The sequence below is a fragment of the Solanum dulcamara genome, chromosome 5 (assembly GCF_947179165.1).
Source record: "Solanum dulcamara chromosome 5, daSolDulc1.2, whole genome shotgun sequence".
In the NCBI taxonomy this organism is placed as follows: domain Eukaryota; kingdom Viridiplantae; phylum Streptophyta; class Magnoliopsida; order Solanales; family Solanaceae; genus Solanum; species Solanum dulcamara.
In genome coordinates, this window is record NC_077241.1 from 4,958,992 (window position 1) to 4,976,827 (window position 17,836).

At 32.8% G+C, this 17,836-nt stretch overlaps 2 protein-coding genes and 1 non-coding gene across 3 annotated transcripts; 1 reads left to right on the forward strand and 2 right to left on the reverse strand.

Annotated features, from left to right (window-relative positions):
- Positions 1-19: 19 nt before the first annotated feature.
- LOC129888851 (NAC domain-containing protein 92-like) lies at positions 20-4,241 on the forward strand. The gene is made up of 3 exons (XM_055963891.1): positions 20-507; positions 2,142-2,416; positions 3,433-4,241. Exons 1-3 carry the CDS (start codon positions 339-341, stop codon positions 4,066-4,068), a joined length of 1,080 nt encoding a protein of 359 aa, XP_055819866.1. The 5' UTR covers positions 20-338; the 3' UTR covers positions 4,069-4,241.
- Positions 4,242-4,948: 707 nt separating this feature from the next.
- On the reverse strand, positions 4,949-5,029 carry TRNAL-AAG (transfer RNA leucine (anticodon AAG)). The gene has a single exon. It is a non-coding gene; the product is annotated as a tRNA-Leu (tRNA).
- Positions 5,030-6,782: 1,753 nt separating this feature from the next.
- On the reverse strand, positions 6,783-16,352 carry LOC129888852 (uncharacterized). Its single transcript, XM_055963892.1, has 14 exons — positions 15,873-16,352; positions 13,119-13,246; positions 12,811-12,996; positions 12,119-12,187; positions 11,970-12,026; positions 10,486-10,539; positions 10,290-10,340; positions 10,110-10,172; positions 9,192-9,356; positions 8,947-9,102; positions 8,315-8,395; positions 8,173-8,234; positions 7,935-8,073; positions 6,783-7,042 (listed from the first exon to the last, which is right to left on the reverse strand). The coding sequence occupies exons 1-13, from the start codon at positions 16,045-16,047 to the stop codon at positions 7,992-7,994; spliced, it is 1,329 nt and encodes a 442-aa protein (XP_055819867.1). The 5' UTR covers positions 16,048-16,352; the 3' UTR covers positions 6,783-7,042; positions 7,935-7,991.
- Between the last annotated feature and the right edge of the window lie 1,484 nt (positions 16,353-17,836).

Sequence of the window (17,836 nt, forward strand, 5' to 3'; positions counted from 1 at the left end):
ACTTTCTCTTCTATTTCTCATCAAGAAACCTCAAAACCTAAACTTCTAGCAAAACTTAGCTAAAAATTTTACACAAATCCCCAAAAAAATCCATTTTCTCTAGACATGCATTAATTTCATGCAACCAAGTAAAGAAAATATATATTTCTTGCGACACATAGCAAACAACAAACTTTATTATTATTATTAGCTAGCTAGGGTTTTCCTCTTTTTGGAAAACCTATTTAGGGTTTTCATCAATTTTTTTCAACACTTTTTCAAATTTGAGTTTTAGGGTTTCCTTTTGGAAACACAAAAATATATTATCTAAGTTACTTAAGAAGGATTTGAGGAAAAAAATGGAAGAAGTGAAAGAAGAAACTCAACTACCACCAGGATTTAGATTTCATCCAACAGATGAAGAGCTTATAACATATTATCTAGTGAACAAAATAAATGATGTTAATTTTACTGGAAGAGCTATTGCTGATGTTGATCTAAACAAATCTGAGCCATGGGATCTTCCAGGTGATACTGAACTTCAAACTTCTTCTATTTTTGGGTCGTACGTACACAGTTTAAATTTAGGCGGGTCAGGAGTAACATGCAGTTTATGCTCATATGTCCAGGAGTACCAAACTTCAAACTTGTAGAATTTAGTTTCTACCTTTTTTTTTTGAATTTAGCTATGAAAATAGGGCTAGCTAGTCCATGTAGGAAAAAATTATATCGACAGATTCAGGATTTGAACTTTTTACGGGTTTAGATTTGGAATTCTATCATGTCACGTCTAATTTACTAGGATCGAAATATATTATTTGTACTTATTTAGTAGATCAACATATGCATATATAGAGTCTTAATTAAGCCAAAATTACTGAGTTCAAATGAAGTCGTATGATGTTATTTTGTTAGATTTATATGTCCCGATCTGAAAGGGGGTTCAATTGAATCTCCTTGACCAGAAACTTATGCTAGGTGTACGTACATGTAGCTAGGTAAAAAAGATTTGTTAACGTGTATATATAAATTGTTGAATCTTCTTGACATAGGAAAAAAAATAAAAAGATTTGTTTATATATTTGTAAAATTGTTAAAAATTAGGTGTTTTTTTTTTTCATTTATATAAAAAAAATGTTTAGCTTTATGAGAAATTTCCAGAGAAGTGATTATTGATGCATGAACATAAGAGAACAAGTTTGGATCTTTCCCTCTACTTTACACTTTTTTGTTTTTATTTTCATTTTGGGATGCAGTTACAAGCTATTTTAAAAACTGAATACCTTCATCAAAATGTTCTAACAATAAATTAAGAGTTGAATAGGTTAAAAATCTTCCATCTAAACTATTATTATTTTACGAGTTTTATACTTTTAAGAGTCTATCAGCCAAATTTTCTCCGTTGGACTAGGTAACATGCTATAACATGTTAAAATACTAATATATAATAATAATCAAGTGTATACATTGTATAAAAACACATCTAATTAAACTATTATTGTGAATTTCACATCCCAACTATCAATTATTTTCTTATGCAACCTGAACTATCACCATTTACTCAACTAGGTGTCTTGTAATATGTAGATTATGATAGTTCAGGTAAAAAAAATAGAACGACTGGTGATAGTTTAGATAGGAAAATGGAATAACTAGTTATATATAGTTCAGGCAAGAAAAGGAAAAACATTTGACACTATTATAAACAAAGTTTTCCCACGGCGAATCAATGGGAAGTTTATGTTATAAAACATGATTTCCCACCCATTTCCTACCAATCCAGCTCATTGGGAAATCATTTCCTACCAATCCAGCTCACTGGGAAAACACATGCTGAAACACAGATTCTCGCTGAAATAGTGGGAAGCTTCCCAATTTTTCAATATGAAAATACTACTACTTTTTTTCTTTTTTCCACCAATTCAATCAAAATATCTATACAAATAGTCACTTATAAACATTTTTCAGTGGAAAATTTCAATGAAAAAATGGTATTTTTTTAGTAGTGTGATAGTATTTAGGTTATGAAACTCATGAAAAAAATGATAGCCCGGATGTGTTTTTTTTACCATTAATATGCCTCAATTAATCATGTATAAGTTAAATTCATCATTTTAATCAATTAACTCTTTATTATTTTTCATGTGAAAATTATATTACAGGAATGGCAAAAATGGGAGGAAAAGAATGGTATTTTTTCAGTCTTCGTGATAGAAAATACCCAACAGGAGTAAGAACAAATAGAGCAACAAATAGTGGATATTGGAAAACTACTGGAAAAGACAAAGAGGTTTTCAATAGCAAAAATAATACAGAATTGGTTGGGATGAAAAAGACATTGGTTTTCTATAAAGGAAGAGCACCTAGAGGTCAAAAATCAAATTGGGTCATGCATGAATATAGAATTCGATCCAAATCTCCTTATAAAACAAACAAGGTACGTATCTGAAATTATCTACGGAATTTATCGATTGTTAATTCATTGTTAATTAGTTAATTTGTAACTAAATGAGGTTAGCATGAAATTTTTGTTGTTTGTTGCTAATTCATTATTTTCTTATAGTATGTTCTCTTGTATTTTAGTCGAGTTTAATTCGTATGCATCAACAATCGTATAAAAAAAGTGTGATATGATAGTTGAGACTGTGATTTTTTGGTTGATCTATTTTTGTCACCGCACTCTAATTTTAGCATTTATCGAGCACATTTAAGGGAAAAATAGAAAAAAAAATGTCATTATATGAACCCTACAACCAAATGTCATGTATGTTTTGTATTATATATTATATTATATTATATTATATTATATATATTGTCGGTGTATATAACTTGAATCCACATTATATTTATTCCTTTTTATTCAATTTTATGTCTATTTAATTCTTCATGTTGATATGTTCATGTGTTATTCACCTATATGTTTTAAAATTTAGAACTTTAATTTGTTATAATAATTTTCTTGTGAAATTGAATGATATCAAATGGTCACCTAAGTCATTCAAGTTAACTGTTATGTGTGGTTTTGGATTATCTATTTAAATGTGTCTTTTTAAACACCAGATGTGTTAAAATTTATTCATTAAAAACAATTTCCATGCATGTGTAAAGAATTTATCAGTGTAATTTAGTTGTTATAGCAAGTTATATTTGCCTTGTTTTTCAAAGTGTTATCTACATTTCACTTATTATGAGAAATTACATGCACATTTATCTTTTTGATAGCTTTCGAATATAAAAATTCTTTACATTGTCAGTCTATAGAAGTTAAACTCGTTATCATATTCAAATGGTTTGTCTGCTTTCTTATTTTCTTTCATCTTACTAATTTCACTTATTATGATCAATTACCTGTGGTTGTCTTTTAAGTGACCCGACAATATCTAATTTATTTTACACTATGTATAGAGCAGTTAATTAAACTCTAACATCTATTATATATACTCTATTTTGCAGCAAGATGAATGGGTGGTTTGTAGAATTTTCCAAAAGAGTGTAGGGTTGAAAAAGTACCCTACCAACCAATTTTCAAGGGCAACAACACTAAATCCCAACTCTATCAACAACACTCAGAATGCATCAATAATGCCATCACAAATGATGCAAGTACCTCATGATCATCAAGGGTTCCAATTTGCAATGGGAAGAACTAATCATAATTACATGAATAACCATGGTCATGAAATTCAAGATCTCAATAATAGGGTTATTTTTCAAAGTGGTTCATCAAATTTGATCAACAACTTCCCAATACAACCTCAAATGAGTTACAATATTGGAGGTGGTAGTACTAGTAATGGCGGCGGCGGAGGAGGAGATAATAATAATAATTACTTCAGCATTTCAGGCATAAACTTGAATCTTGGTGGTGGAGTCGTTGCCTCATCTCAACCAATTTTAAGGTCAATTCCCGGGCCAGCACCACTTGTACCACCACAAGTTATGAGTCAACAAGAAGTGGCTTCTTCTATGATGACTAATTGTGCTATTACAAGTTATGGAGGTGAAATGAATAATGCAAATACTATGAATAGTGATGTCATGGCTATGGACCATTGTGCTGAATTAGACAACTATTGGACTACTTATTGATCAAGAAGGAGATGGTTTACACAAATAGCCAGTGTTAGATTATGTTAGTTTGGTACTAATGTTATATTTCTTCTACCTAGGAAACAAATTAAGTTGTAATGTTTATTGAGGAGTGTTGATTAGTACTTTGTGGCAAAGCCACTAGAGTTTGAATGAATGACTTTGTAGCTTTATTGAATAATCTTTCTGTAATATAATAACAATATATTCAATGTAATTTCACGAATAGAATTTAAGGTGGATAATGTAGGCAAAGTTTACTTTTATTATTGTGGGGGCAAAATTAATCATTATTAAAGCAGGATTGAAAGGAAAATAATGATATTGAAATAGTGAGATAAACATAGTTGAAGAAGCAACATGCATGTATAGTCTTTATGTAATAGTTGGAAGGATAATTAGTGGTGGAATCAGGAATTTAGCGAAGAGTGCAAATTTTTTTCTCCATTATGTTAAGAATATGCAAAATCATATATCCGTTCATAATAGCTAACATTAAACGTCGGTACTTAGATCACACAAAACAAGTCTACCATCATTTTCTTATCAAATGTTGAGTTGCCATCTATGTTATTTGAAGGTTTGACGTTGTCCTTTTCTTTTTCGACAATATCAATTATAATCCAAAGTTAGATTATTATTATTATTATTATTTTCACTTTTTTTTTCTTCAAACTTTTGTATCTCAAACTAAAACAATCCCCTTCAATAAGTTACATAAAGATTGTACACGTACTAGATAAAAAAAATTATGCACCCTCTCTTATTTATCTTTTTTATAAATTACAATAAACTTCTATGTATTTTTCGGAGGAAAAAAGTTACAACCTTCTATATTGAGAGCGGGATTTAAAGCGGGGAAAAATTCAAAAAATAATTATGTTGAGAGTGGGATTTGAACCCACGCCCTTTCGGACCAGAACCTTAATCTGGCGCCTTAGACCAACTCGGCCATCTCAACATTTGTTTCTTAATTGTTTCTTATATGAATTATACATATAGGAGGGACAGACTAATTTGCTTACTTTTTTGTCAAGCAAGTGATACAAAGTTGCAAACATAAAGAAGATTTATTGCTCTGGAAATTGTGCTTATGAATATGAAGTTTCTCCTCCTCACTAATTTAAGTAATGTAGCGGAGAAAAATTTCAAGAATTTATCTAATATTTCCTATTGTACTCAAAAAAAAAATATGTAAATCTTGATGTATGCACCTTGCTATTAGGCACTGCATCAGAAAAAAATACAGAAATAAAGTATGAGTATCAAAACATAATTTAATAAGCATAATAATACTAAAAGTACAACTTAACGGTTATTGAGAGATTCGCTACAAATGGTGAAGATATTAATAAAAATAAGCACGAAACAACCAATACAATACAATCAAAGCCAAAAAGGGGTAAAACAAGATGATGCTATAAATGTTGTCAATGTATAAAAGTAGAAGTCCGGCAAAATCTTCGAGCTGCTCAGAATGATCCCTCGGACTTGACAACTGATAGGATGCAAGAAATATAACTCGAAATTCAATTTGCAGACCGACTCGAAGTATCTCTTCGAGCTTATCAGTAAAAGTAAACCTGAATTAATCCTTCGGGGCATTTGGAGTGTTTAAAAGAAAACAGTATTGTGACAGTTCAATTATATTACATAAAGAAACATAATCTAACTCAGGTATCTCAAATTGTGAAACTATTCTTCCGACATGCGTCCTAAATTAATTTGTTGATCAAATTATACAACTTACGATAAACATAATAGCTAACTAATATCAAATATATTTTTCTAGTCTAAGATTAGTTTGAAATCGAAAGTTTACCCCTTATGTGTTCGGTATTGAGAAGACATTTTCTGTAGAAAATATTTTTAACACACCCTAAGTGTGACAAAAGTCTTATAAGAAATGTGCTTATTTCTATTTAGTTACATTTTTTGTTTTGATTCTAGAACAAAATTAGAGTCTTGGCCCTCTCCCTTGGACTATCACCAGTACGTTGCGTCTGGTGCAAAATTGGATAATTGTGTCTTGTCAAATGTCTGATAGGTGGGGGACATATTTTTTTCTTCTCACTACAAGTTATTATAAGATTACCAAATCAATACTTCATTTGCATTTTGTTGCGAATTGAATGAGCTTATTTGAGGGGTTTTTCATACGACAATTTTTTTAAATATTTTTATGACAATGGTATTTGAAATAGCTTGTACACAGCTCAACTATTCCATCAATTACGTGCAATCTCCACCAACACAAATGCGGGGTAATTTTACTCACTAAAGTTAAGGTGAAAGGGAAGAAACCACAATATTTTCTGCCTCCACTAAAATTTGAACTTATAACCTCATGGTTCACTTGTTTTCTTCACCACTAGGCTACATTCTTAGATGCACGACTTGCAAACAATATTCAAAATCAATTTGAAGAATAACATGTTGTTACCCCATGCCAACATAAAGTCTCATGTAGCTTATGATGGATTAATCATATTTTAGGCCTCTAATTGTTTGAGAACAGATTTAGGAAAAAACTTCGTTGGACTGATAATACAACAACATGCCGAGTATAATCCACAAGTGGGGTCTAGAAGGGTTAGACAGTAGAGTGTACACAGACCTTGCTCCTATCTCGTGGAGATAGAGAGACCGTTTTCGAAAGACCCTCGGCTCAAGTGCATCAAATCAAAATAGTTGTGAACAAGAAAATACGGCAATGAGGAAAACGTGGCAACATGTTGGACTGATAATAATAAAAACAATAATACATGAATAATGAGACTATGACTATCCAAAGCGAAAGTTGTGATACACCACCACAAAATTTTCAAACTTAAAGTTTATGTATCTCCATTTCTTTGGCCTTATACACAACCCAAAAATGAAAAAACCTAAGGCAAAAGCTTCATGAACAAGCAAAAAAAAATTTGTAGAGGGATAAAACCTCAAATGGCCCAGGGAGTAAAGGACAGCCAATCTGCAACAACAGAAAAAAACATATATTGCAGATTAAGACACCAAGCAGTAATGGACAAGAATGTGAGTACACATTTTACAGCAATGAAAAAGGCATTTTACTCCCTCCGTCCCAATTTGTTCGGCATTGTTTGACTGGGCACGTAGTTTAAGAAATAAAGACTATCTTTAGAAACTTGTGGTGTAAAACCAGCCTTAAACATTTGACTCGCAATAGATCATCTCATTAAGAGTAAAATGAAATTTTTTAAGTTAAATTGTTTCCACAGACATTCTTTTTGGGACAGACTAAAAAGAAAAGTGTGTCATATAAATTGGGATAAAGAGACTAGTGTCTGGCTTTATTCCCATGGCAGTATAAACTGAACGATAAGACCACTAGATATAGGGGTACTTAATTTGCATTTAAAAGGACAAAGCTATTTGGATGTGCAGCTCTAGATATTGGGCATGGAGAATTGCCATAATTATCTCTAAGTCGATACATCGCAATATCTTATGGTGTATGATGGCCTCTCAAGCGCATGGTATTAGGATTTGATCATGATCCACCGACATAAATGATCTATCGAGACTGAGGAGTTGTCTACTTTTATGTTTGCACCAACTCCAATCAACTAGTGAGATTTCTAAAACATTTTTAATCACCTCCTCCTTTTATCTTGAATCTTCTTTTGTTTTTTCGGCCCAGAGCAGCTGTTTAGAATGGGGTGCATTTGGAAAGAAACACATTATTAAGCATATCTGAGAGGGCAACGAAAAAACAATAGCTTATGATTTTCAAACTTAACACTGTAAATTTGCTTTGTTCCTTCTCACACGGGACAAATACATATCCAATGCAAGACGGCTAACCATACATGAAAAAGGGAATAGCTGAAAGTGATAGATACCTGTGAACTATTAAAGTGTGACTCAGTTTTGATGAAAAGAAGTCAATATCATTTGTCCTACATGTCTGGATGTCCCCTGTTGGCCTTACGATGTGAATTGGGTGAATTACCACTGTGATCAGATTCCTTTGCCTTTGTACTGCAACATACAATTTAAGAAAGACAACTCTGAGCCTCACATTGGCGGCCAATGGTAATCTTTACGTAAGGAAATGAGGAATGAATTAGATGTACTAACCAGAAGATGGCAGATAAGAATTTGAACAGAATTATAATGGGCAAAGCCAACAATGCTGAGGCCTACAGCACATAATCAGATATTAAATTGGAGGAACAGTGGAGACGTAAAGGACTGTGCAAATGAAATACGCAATACATACAGCAAACCAAATCAGCTCCTTTGTTGCGAGAGATTTTGTAAGGTCGTGATTTTCCAGTGTTTCTTTGACTGTGCCTTGAAGCTTCACAGGATATGAGACGTCTTTCAAATTGTGGACCAAAAATCCAATATAATACTATGAACAATACATGCATCAATCTAATAGAGGCATCCATAACTTCAACCAGATTAATTTTTTTAAAAATCAACCATTGCATTTGACTTATAAAAATCAGAAACTAGAAATGTAACCTATTAATATCTTCCGACCAGAGACGGACTCGGGATTTGAGGGTAGTAGGGGCACTAATGGTCTGTGGCTACAAAAATGTTGGAATAAATTATGTGCAGATACTAGAGTGGAAATCAAATCCAGGTCTGCGCACTAAAGGATCATTTGAGCACCTTGTATCAACCAGTGCAGCTACCCGACCTTTGTGAAGGAGGGTGCCAATCAAAATATATACCTCATATCTATGATATATACACACATATACATATATTGTGCACAAGTGGTCGAGCATGATAGTAGAAATGTGGAATCTAAAGGGGAGAATATGACTTCTTAAACTTATGGAATACATCTGCCTGAGATCATATATCAGGGGTTAATATCTGATTACTTTCTCGTACCTGATTATGGTATGTAGTTGCAGACTCAAGGAACTTCCCATAATGATGAACTGCCACCTCTGTATATGGCTTGGCAGCAACACGAATTTTTTCAACATGTGGTTTTGCAGCAGCAGCAACATCATCAATGTACGGCTTGCTGACTTTCTTAATTTCCTGTCAGAAAACTTTTCTCAGCACTATGCATTCATACATGCATGACAAATTGGGAAAATGTTTTTCTTAAACAGACTTGGGAGTGATACCTGAACATGAGGAGTAGCTAGTTCTTGAACCTTGAGAATATGTGGAGTTATGGCGCCTTTAGATGTCTTGTAGATTTCAAGAGCTCTTGTAGTTAGCAATTGTAGATGTGGCTCGGCGGTAGTGGAAATCACCAACCACTTTTCCTTCGCAACTGGTATCCATTGCTTCAAACAGTAGAGCAGTACAACGAGAGTCAATGCATACCCCGACTTGATAGCTAAGAGATTCAGGAAAACTAATACATATTGGATAATATAAAATTCAGAAAAATGAACCTCCATCAAATAGAAACTATTGAATATTCCACACAATTTAATAGTCACTCTTATCAGTATTTAGCCTCTTCCTATTTCTAAAGGAACTTTCTCTAGAAAGATCCTTTTTTTTTTGGATAACTGTGGTGTCTGGGGTCAGCTTTCTCGCACCTCGACTAATACCACGGGATACTTGTCACCTCCCACCAAGGCTACCTCCAGAAGATCTACTACCTTAGCGGATGAGGTTTTACCTCACAAAGAATGAGAAAACTTCGGCATGTACATCAACACTTAGCAACATGGATCTCCAACAAATAAAGTAGTTTGTTGTGGTCAATTATCTTAGCATGCGAGATTTAACCTCGCAAGAAAAAGTAGCTCAAGGATAGATTTGAATGATTACTTGTTCAGTACACACATGGATTTTAAAATGAAAATCTAGGTTGGATTTCGAGCGAATTTCTTCAATTTTGAACAAGTTAGGAAACAAGTTATACAAAATAAAATAAAAAAGTACTAGAAGTTATAATAATAAAAAATAAAAACTACGACAATGTAAAATAAAGAATAAACAACTTCTTTCAAGGTCATGGAAATGTTTAAACAACAATCTTATAGGAAAGGAAGATGTTCAACATTAATAACGCGAAGTTGGCGTACTGTTTTGATTGTTTCCACATGTGGTGCAGCCCATGTTTCAGCTTGGACCTTCTTTTCAGTAGCCTGAAAAGCAAATAAAGAGATGAATAGGTTAAACTGGTTACTTGGACAAGCATCCATTAATAACAGTAGCACACAGCCTAATGGGATATCAAACAGACAATAAACAGAAGAGTGTACCTTCTTTATCACTATGTCCATAGCAGGTTTTCCGTGCTTCTCCAAAAGAAACTGCAATTCACAACACAATGAGAAATCCGAGTAGAATCATGACTCATGTTACACGAGATTCTTTTATTGTTATCATGTTACACATGATTACTACTATAACATTAGAAGTTCTTCTAAGAAAAACACGGATTGCTGCTCCAAATACCTGGAAATGAGTCAACTGAACTGCAAGCCAAGGCGGAAGCCATGCACCATGCACCTGAATTTTCAGAAAAGAAAAACTCATATTTCCAGGCAGGTAGGAAGGTTCACCGAAATCTAACTACATCAAGGTGCAAAAATGAAAATAAGGCAGCAATACAGGAAAACCAAATAAAACATACTTAACATGCAAAACCTATTTGGCTGATATACTGACTTCCGCCTTTCAAGTTTTCAAACAATTACTAGGCATAAGGAGTGTATGGTGGAAAAAGAATGACACAAACGACAAAAATGTTAGCTCTAATAGTTAACTATAGCTGCATTACTGCATTCAAATTTCAAATTTCCTTCAATCTCTCTTTTTACAGGAATGAGTGATGCACAATTTAATTAAAGATCTAGTATCGGGCAATTCTAGCATTCAAATTTCTTGCCTTTCTTCATTTGTTTCTTTTATTTGAGCTACGAAAAGAAAAGCTTGGTGGGAAGCATATCCTGGCTTCATTTAGTCAAATTCTTAGAAGCAGAAATGAATCAACAAAATCCTTATAAATTATTACCAACCAAATATGCAACCTAACGCTAAGCAATTACCGTCCTGCATTCAAGTCTCATCGCCTTCATCCAAAATATTTCACATGATCCGCTCGTGAAAAAGAATCAAGCATGCACACGAGGAGGTGTGTTGAAGAATAATTAAAACTATAAAAAGTTTACTCTTTTAGGACAGCTTAAACTTTTATATGAAGTGGTCAACCAATTCAACAAAAGTCACTTGGCAGACCATTACTTGGCAGTGTAATGCGCACCCCAGAAAGTTAGAAAATAAACTAAAAGAAAGTGTAACAAAGGGATATGTTAGTTGCTCTCATGAAATCTCATGCATGCTAACCATAGAGTACATGAGGAAAATGGTGTATGCTATTACCGTTGATAGAAAAACTGACTCCTCCAACAGCACCATCCTTTATTTCTAAACATATGTAATATCACCAGCATACAAATATCCCCAGTACTGTGATTGGACCTTTAAAACTAGCTAAACTATAAATCAAAATGTCGAAGCAGAATATAATAGGTAGTAATCGATGGGTGCTAGGATGAAATTTTTTCATGGACCACAAGATTTCTAGTCCAACTGAGAGATTGGGATAAAGCATCTACCAAATGATAAGCAGTTCTACCCCAAAATATGCTACTCCTTTCGTTTTGATTTGTTTGACTTTGACTTGGCACCGAGTTTAAGAAAGTAAAGAAGGCATTTCAATCTTGTGGTCTTAAGCAGCTAGAGATTTGTAGAATGTACCAAAATGTCCTTTAATCTTGTGGTCTTAAACATGCCATTTGGAAAGAGGCATTCTTTTTCAAACGAACTAAAAAGGAAAGCAAGACAAACAAGTTGAACGGAAGGAGTAGAAATTATGGCCTCTCAAGAAGAATAAAATTTGCCGCATTACAGCCAAAGCATACACCAAGTAACTATACCTCTCCGAGCTGCTGAGCTTTTGACGTGGCTTCAGATCTAGCTCTAATCATTTCCTCCTGAAAGAAAAGTATATAGAAGAGGTATTATAAATTGTATCCTACCATACAATTTTCAAAAGTTTGGAGTTGTGTCTTTGTCAAGAGCATGCCTCAGCAATCTGAAGAGCGCGTTCAGTTTTTCTTAATTTTGCATCCTGCTCGTCAACGGTCTTTTGAAGCTGCATAAACCCAAAAGAATGTGGAATGGCATCTTATAATTAGGCTAAGTACTGCAGGTACCAAGAAAAATACTAAACTTCAGCTGCGTGCAAGAGCTTGAAGATTAAGCATTCACACGATGAAGAGTACTTCTGGTCATTTGTAAGTGTAGACCAAGTCTAGTTAACAGCAAAAAGAAAATCCACTTTTGGAACCAAAGCAAATATTAGCTTAAATTACTAAATTACCATGAAGGTTTTTGGTTTCTATCTTACACTTACCTCTTAAGGTTCTCTGTGGAATTTCATCGCATAACTCTTAAGGTTCTCAGTAGAATTTCATCGCATATACTATCAGTTAGGATGAGCTCATCATGTATAGAACTTCTTTTCTAATTTTCATTCTTTGGGAGAGGAGGGATGGGATGATTGAATTTCATTAATAGCCATACTCTTGCAGTATACAGTCATAAATTAAAATGCACTGACTCTAGCATCTACAATCAGCTATACCATACAACAATCAAGTCTTAGTGATGGGCAGCAGAGTTTGGATAAGGTCAGGGGAACATAATTTATTATGGTGGAAAAATAGTAGATAAGTTCATATTATGTGGTAAAGGGTAAACACATGAGAAGCATACCTTCTCAACTTTTGAATTTAATTCAGTTACTCTCTTCTCTGATTCATTCATCTGGGTTCCCAACTCTTTTTTCTCCTTATTCTTCATATCGACTTCCTTTTTTAGTGTTTCGACTTGCTTTTCTAGTTGATCAACTCGTGCATGAGCCTTTTTAAGTTTCTCCTCAGCATCCAATATACCTTTTTCCTGGGAGGACAAATAATTGAAACTTTGAGAATATGTTTTATGGAAACATTATTCAGACATTTTAGTCAATATAAAATTGCACATAAGAGTCAACACTAGTATGAAGAAGTTAGTCGACTCACTTGGAGAGAAGCTATCTGAGCTAGCAATGAAGCAATTGTTTCTGATTTCTCTTTTATCATTTCCTCCTTGACAGCAATGGCTTCATCCTTCTGTTTCAGTTCCGAGACAGTGTCCTTCACATTTGATTCTTCAAAAGCAAAAACCTTTTAAGAGGACACGGTAGATAACTAATAATCACATTCTTAGGTTGCAAAAATTTCTCAGTCAAGAATCGAGGAACAGCTCCCTATTGCTTAAGCCAAAACATCTTACTGCAGACAAATATGACTACTACTAACATTTCGTTCCACCTCTGGACATTACTATAGATAACTTAATGGGCATAACAACAAAGTATAATGGAGGCAATATACTTATAAGGATGAAAAGATAACTCTTTAGCTATATTTTTCTTCATAACAAACTAGTTGTGCTTCCTTCCTTTTGGATTATCTTTTCGACAAGAGATTGTTTTTTCCAACTGCTTTCTCAATAACATATTGCCAGAAAGGTAATGCGACCCGACTACATAAGTTAAAAATTCTCTCTTCACTGGGCTACTTCTCTGTAAATACGACATATCTTAAGCTCTTTAACTACTATTGATGCTCCGTCAAATGATAGAACATAATTCTGCATTGGGTTTGAAAAAAGGATGCCAGCGAGAATGGCATATTGGAGTTCACAGCTTCATTTGTCTAAAAGCTAAAACCAATGAAAGAAGCTCTACAGATATGATGTCAAAACTTTATAACTAATTTAGCGGCACAGTATGTAAAAGCAATGGATTTCTGTTCGACGAATGCATCTAATTGAAGCAATAGTTTATATCTGCTGTTCCTTCACTTCCTATAGCAAAGGCCAGAATACATGATATCAAAATCATAGATAGTTCTACCCAAAAGTACATAGCATAGAACACCAAAGAGAAGAGATGCATCGAACATTAATAAGTTGAAGCATCAGGTACTTGACAATATCATTTACTTGGACACGTGGAGATATCCATATATCTAAGTTTGCAATTTCATCGGGGATCAACAAAAGTAGCTCTAACATACAACTTTCAGATTTGATTTCAATTTTAGCCATTTCATCACCTTGTTTGAACAATATAAGTAATTGAACAAAGTTCCTTTACATTTCTTCATCCTGTAATCTTGTATCACAGACTTCTGTCTTCAAATCTAGCTCAAAGTTTAACTCAATTCTCAAAAGATAAGAACTTTACAAATTACCAACTCAAGAATCCCTTGCATTACTAGATTTGAAGATTAAGGGTAGTTCCCTATGACTTGAAAAAAGTTTCCCCAAAAAGATCTCCTTTCATGAAATCATTTCCCCCTATTTGTTTACCTTGGAATATGGACAACAGTACGTGCTCGGCAGAACCCAATAGCTTAGTTCGTATTTGTGTTTTAAAAAATCATTTGATATGCATAAATAATCTATCCAGATAGTGATTCAAAACCCAAAAAAATAAAAATCATGGTTCTGCCTGTATTTCTAAATATGGAAAGTTGCTTTCCACCAAAGGAAATAAATGATTTATACCACTTATGAGCAGAAATCATTTTCTTTTATAAAGATCCATCTCATACTTTACACCACTTGTTTTAACTAACTCATAGATATCATTATTAATTTTCAATACAAAAAAGACAAAAATACAACCAAAACATTATCATCATATTACTATTTTCCACCAAACAATGGAATGATCTTCAATACAAAAACATTTTCTAATGAACCTTAAAAGGCTAGACTTTCAATCAAGTAATCCACACATAAATTCAAGAAACACACTTTTCCAAATACCCACAAGAAAAAGAATCATAAAGTAAACAAAAACACAACCAAAAGGGAAAATTTTCAAGAAAATAATCCTCCAACGCAAAGCATTTTCCATTGCACCTTTATAAGCTACAGTTTTGACCAAGTAATCCACATATAAATTCAAGAAACACACTTTCCCAAACACCCACAAGAAAAAAGAATCATAAACTAAACAAAAACTCAACCCAGAGGGAAATTTTCTAATCTAACCCAAAAAAGTAAAAATCATGGTTCTGCCTATATTTCTAAATATGGAAAGTTGCTTTCCACCAAAGGGTACAACTTACTTTTACCACTATTTGCTTTTATAATCATAGTTTACACCACTTGTTTTAACCAACTCATAGATATCATTACCAATCTTCAATACAACAAAAAAAAAAAAAAAAAAAAAAAATCAAAACATTATCAACATAATACTATTTTCCACCAAACAATGGAAAATGATCCTCCAATGCAAAACATTTTCCAGTGAACCTTAAAAAGCTACACTTTTGATCAAGTAATCCACACATAAATTCAAGAAACACACTTCTCCAAATACCCACAAGAAAGAGAATCATAAAGTAAACAAAAACACAACCAAAAGGGAAAATGTTCAAGGAAATGATCCTCCAATGCAAAACATTTTCAAATGCACCTTAAAAAGCTACACTTTTGATCAAGTAATCCACATATAAATTCAAGAAACACACTTTCTCAAACACCCACAAGAAAAAAGAATCATAAACTACACAAAACAATGCAACCAAAACAATTGAAAATGATCTTCCATGCTCCAATACAAAACATTTTCCAGTGCACCTTAAAAGGCTACACTTTTGATCAACTACTCCACACATAATTTCAAGAAACACACTTTCCCAAACACCCACAAGAAAAAAGAATCATAAACTAAACAAAAACACAACCAAAAGGGAAAAAAATTCAAATCTAACCCAAAGATTGGATCTTGGACTTAAGATGGTCCAGCTCTGCAGCACTGGAAACATGGGATTTAACCACTTCCACTTCATCATCCACAGATGCCTCAGCTTCAGCTTTGATCTGTGTAAATATGAGTCCAACAAAAACCAATAAAGTGAAGAAAATGCCCCTCAATGATGATGCCATTGCAAACCCACAGCGTAAAAAATGAGCTTTTCTGGGGTATTAATTAGGAAATCTATCCAAAGATATAAACTTTTTTGGGTTTCTAAAGCAAATCTTGTTCGGACTTGCCAAGAATGGGAATCTTTACAAAGGTTAAAAAAAAAAATACTATATAATAAGAAAAAAAATATGATTCTGATGAAGTTGGTCTTTGTAGTATTATTATTATTATCTTGTTGGGGTAGTTGGGTTCTTGATTTTATGGTACGTGGGCTGGAATTTCAAGACCCTTTGAATCTTAATAAAGTCAAAGTTGAGCTGAGGTACAAGTAACCAAGCGAAATGTACAAGGCTGAGCAACTTTTGGGACCTCATGTTTGTTAGTACTATTATTATTAGCCGTCCTTTTCCGATGCTCGGTATTTATATTAGAGCTCGACTATTTTAGATTTGTGCTGAATAAAGCCTCATTCGGAAGATAACGCTTTTTATCAAGAATTTTATAATATTCAAATCTCAAACTTGAAATATCTGATTAATAAAAAAATAGTCTCATTCTCTACACCAAATCCGTTCAGGTTTGGTGGTTGGTATTAGCATGTAAGCTCAAATGCTCAAGTACACGATAATTGACTTTGGCAACCGTTTTTATTTTTTAACCTTTGGGACCTCATGATAATTTACCTTTTACTATTGAAATGCTTTTGTGATGGGATAACTATTATTTTTTTATCTTTTTAATTAATGGTTTTAGATTTGAGTTCTAGTAAAAATAAAAAACGATTCTCGTAAGAGCAATTCCTCGTAAAAGGTCTCTTAGCACTGTGAAAGTGGAATAATAATTTCACAAGGTACTTTATTTGTATTTATGATTTCTTCATTATTGCATTTCTTTTTCAAACTTGCTTTGAAATATCTTATTTGAGTTGAGGGTCTATCAGAAATAACGTATTTATCTTCATAAGGTAGGATAACGTTAGCATACACACCCTTGTCATATTCCACTTATGAAGTTACATTGAATATATAGTTATTGTATTGAACTTATACTCAATTTTTACATATATCATACATGTGGTGTCTGACGTCCAAAATTTTATATGATTAACATTTAAATAAAAATACACCATATATGCATGAACTTCACACATAAATAATTAAACTTTGGTGATATAAAACTTTAGACATTGCATGTCTAAAATTGTTCCAATTACCAAAGTGATAGACGTACAAAGATTCATAAATTTAGGATATAACTTAAACAATCAAAAATCAAATATACATGCACTTTCCTCGGATTTAAATTATGTTTCGAAACTCACATAGTAAAAAGGAAAAGCTTTACTTGTATAATTGATCGAATTTACGATTTACTTTTTTCTAACAAGTATATATTGATTTTACATAATTATATATATAATTATATATAAATTACATATATCTCGACATTATTTTTAATTTAATTAGTTGGGTGGCGGACGGTTATTTAGATTATTTCTTTTGGGAAAAAAAAGAAGAGGAAAATCGTGTATAAACTAATAGTAATAGTCTAAAGTCTAAACTACAAGAAACACGTGTTATCGACGACATTTTGTATATACAGATATCTATAAATATTTGAATTGAATGCTTACATATATTTGTAATTTTTATAATATCATGCATACTGTTGTATAAGTAGATTCCCAATAAATTATATAGGATTAAAACAAATGTTAAGAAGTAAGAATAGAATTAAAAGACAAAATAGACCGGTTTTGACGTTCAGGTTTTCTTTTAAAAGTTCAAGATTTTTACATGAATTGTTTTG

What these genes read in the sequence shown, in the direction of transcription:
- LOC129888851 (XM_055963891.1), top strand. Translation starts at nt 339, where the DNA reads ATGGAAGAAGTGAAAGAAGAAACTCAACTACCACCAGGATTTAGATTT. An exon ending in TGAGCCATGGGATCTTCCAG is followed by an intron (nt 508 to 2,141) that starts GTGATACTGAAC and finishes ATTATATTACAG; the next exon opens with GAATGGCAAAAATGGGAGGA. An exon ending in CTCCTTATAAAACAAACAAG is followed by an intron (nt 2,417 to 3,432) that starts GTACGTATCTGA and finishes TCTATTTTGCAG; the next exon opens with CAAGATGAATGGGTGGTTTG.
- LOC129888852 (XM_055963892.1), bottom strand. Translation starts at nt 16,047, where the DNA reads ATGGCATCATCATTGAGGGGCATTTTCTTCACTTTATTGGTTTTTGTT. An exon ending in GTCCAAGATCCAATCTTTGG is followed by an intron (nt 13,247 to 15,872) that starts GTTAGATTTGAA and finishes TTGCTTTTGAAG; the next exon opens with AATCAAATGTGAAGGACACT. An exon ending in TAGCTACTCCTCATGTTCAG is followed by an intron (nt 9,103 to 9,191) that starts GTATCACTCCCA and finishes GTTTTCTGACAG; the next exon opens with GAAATTAAGAAAGTCAGCAA.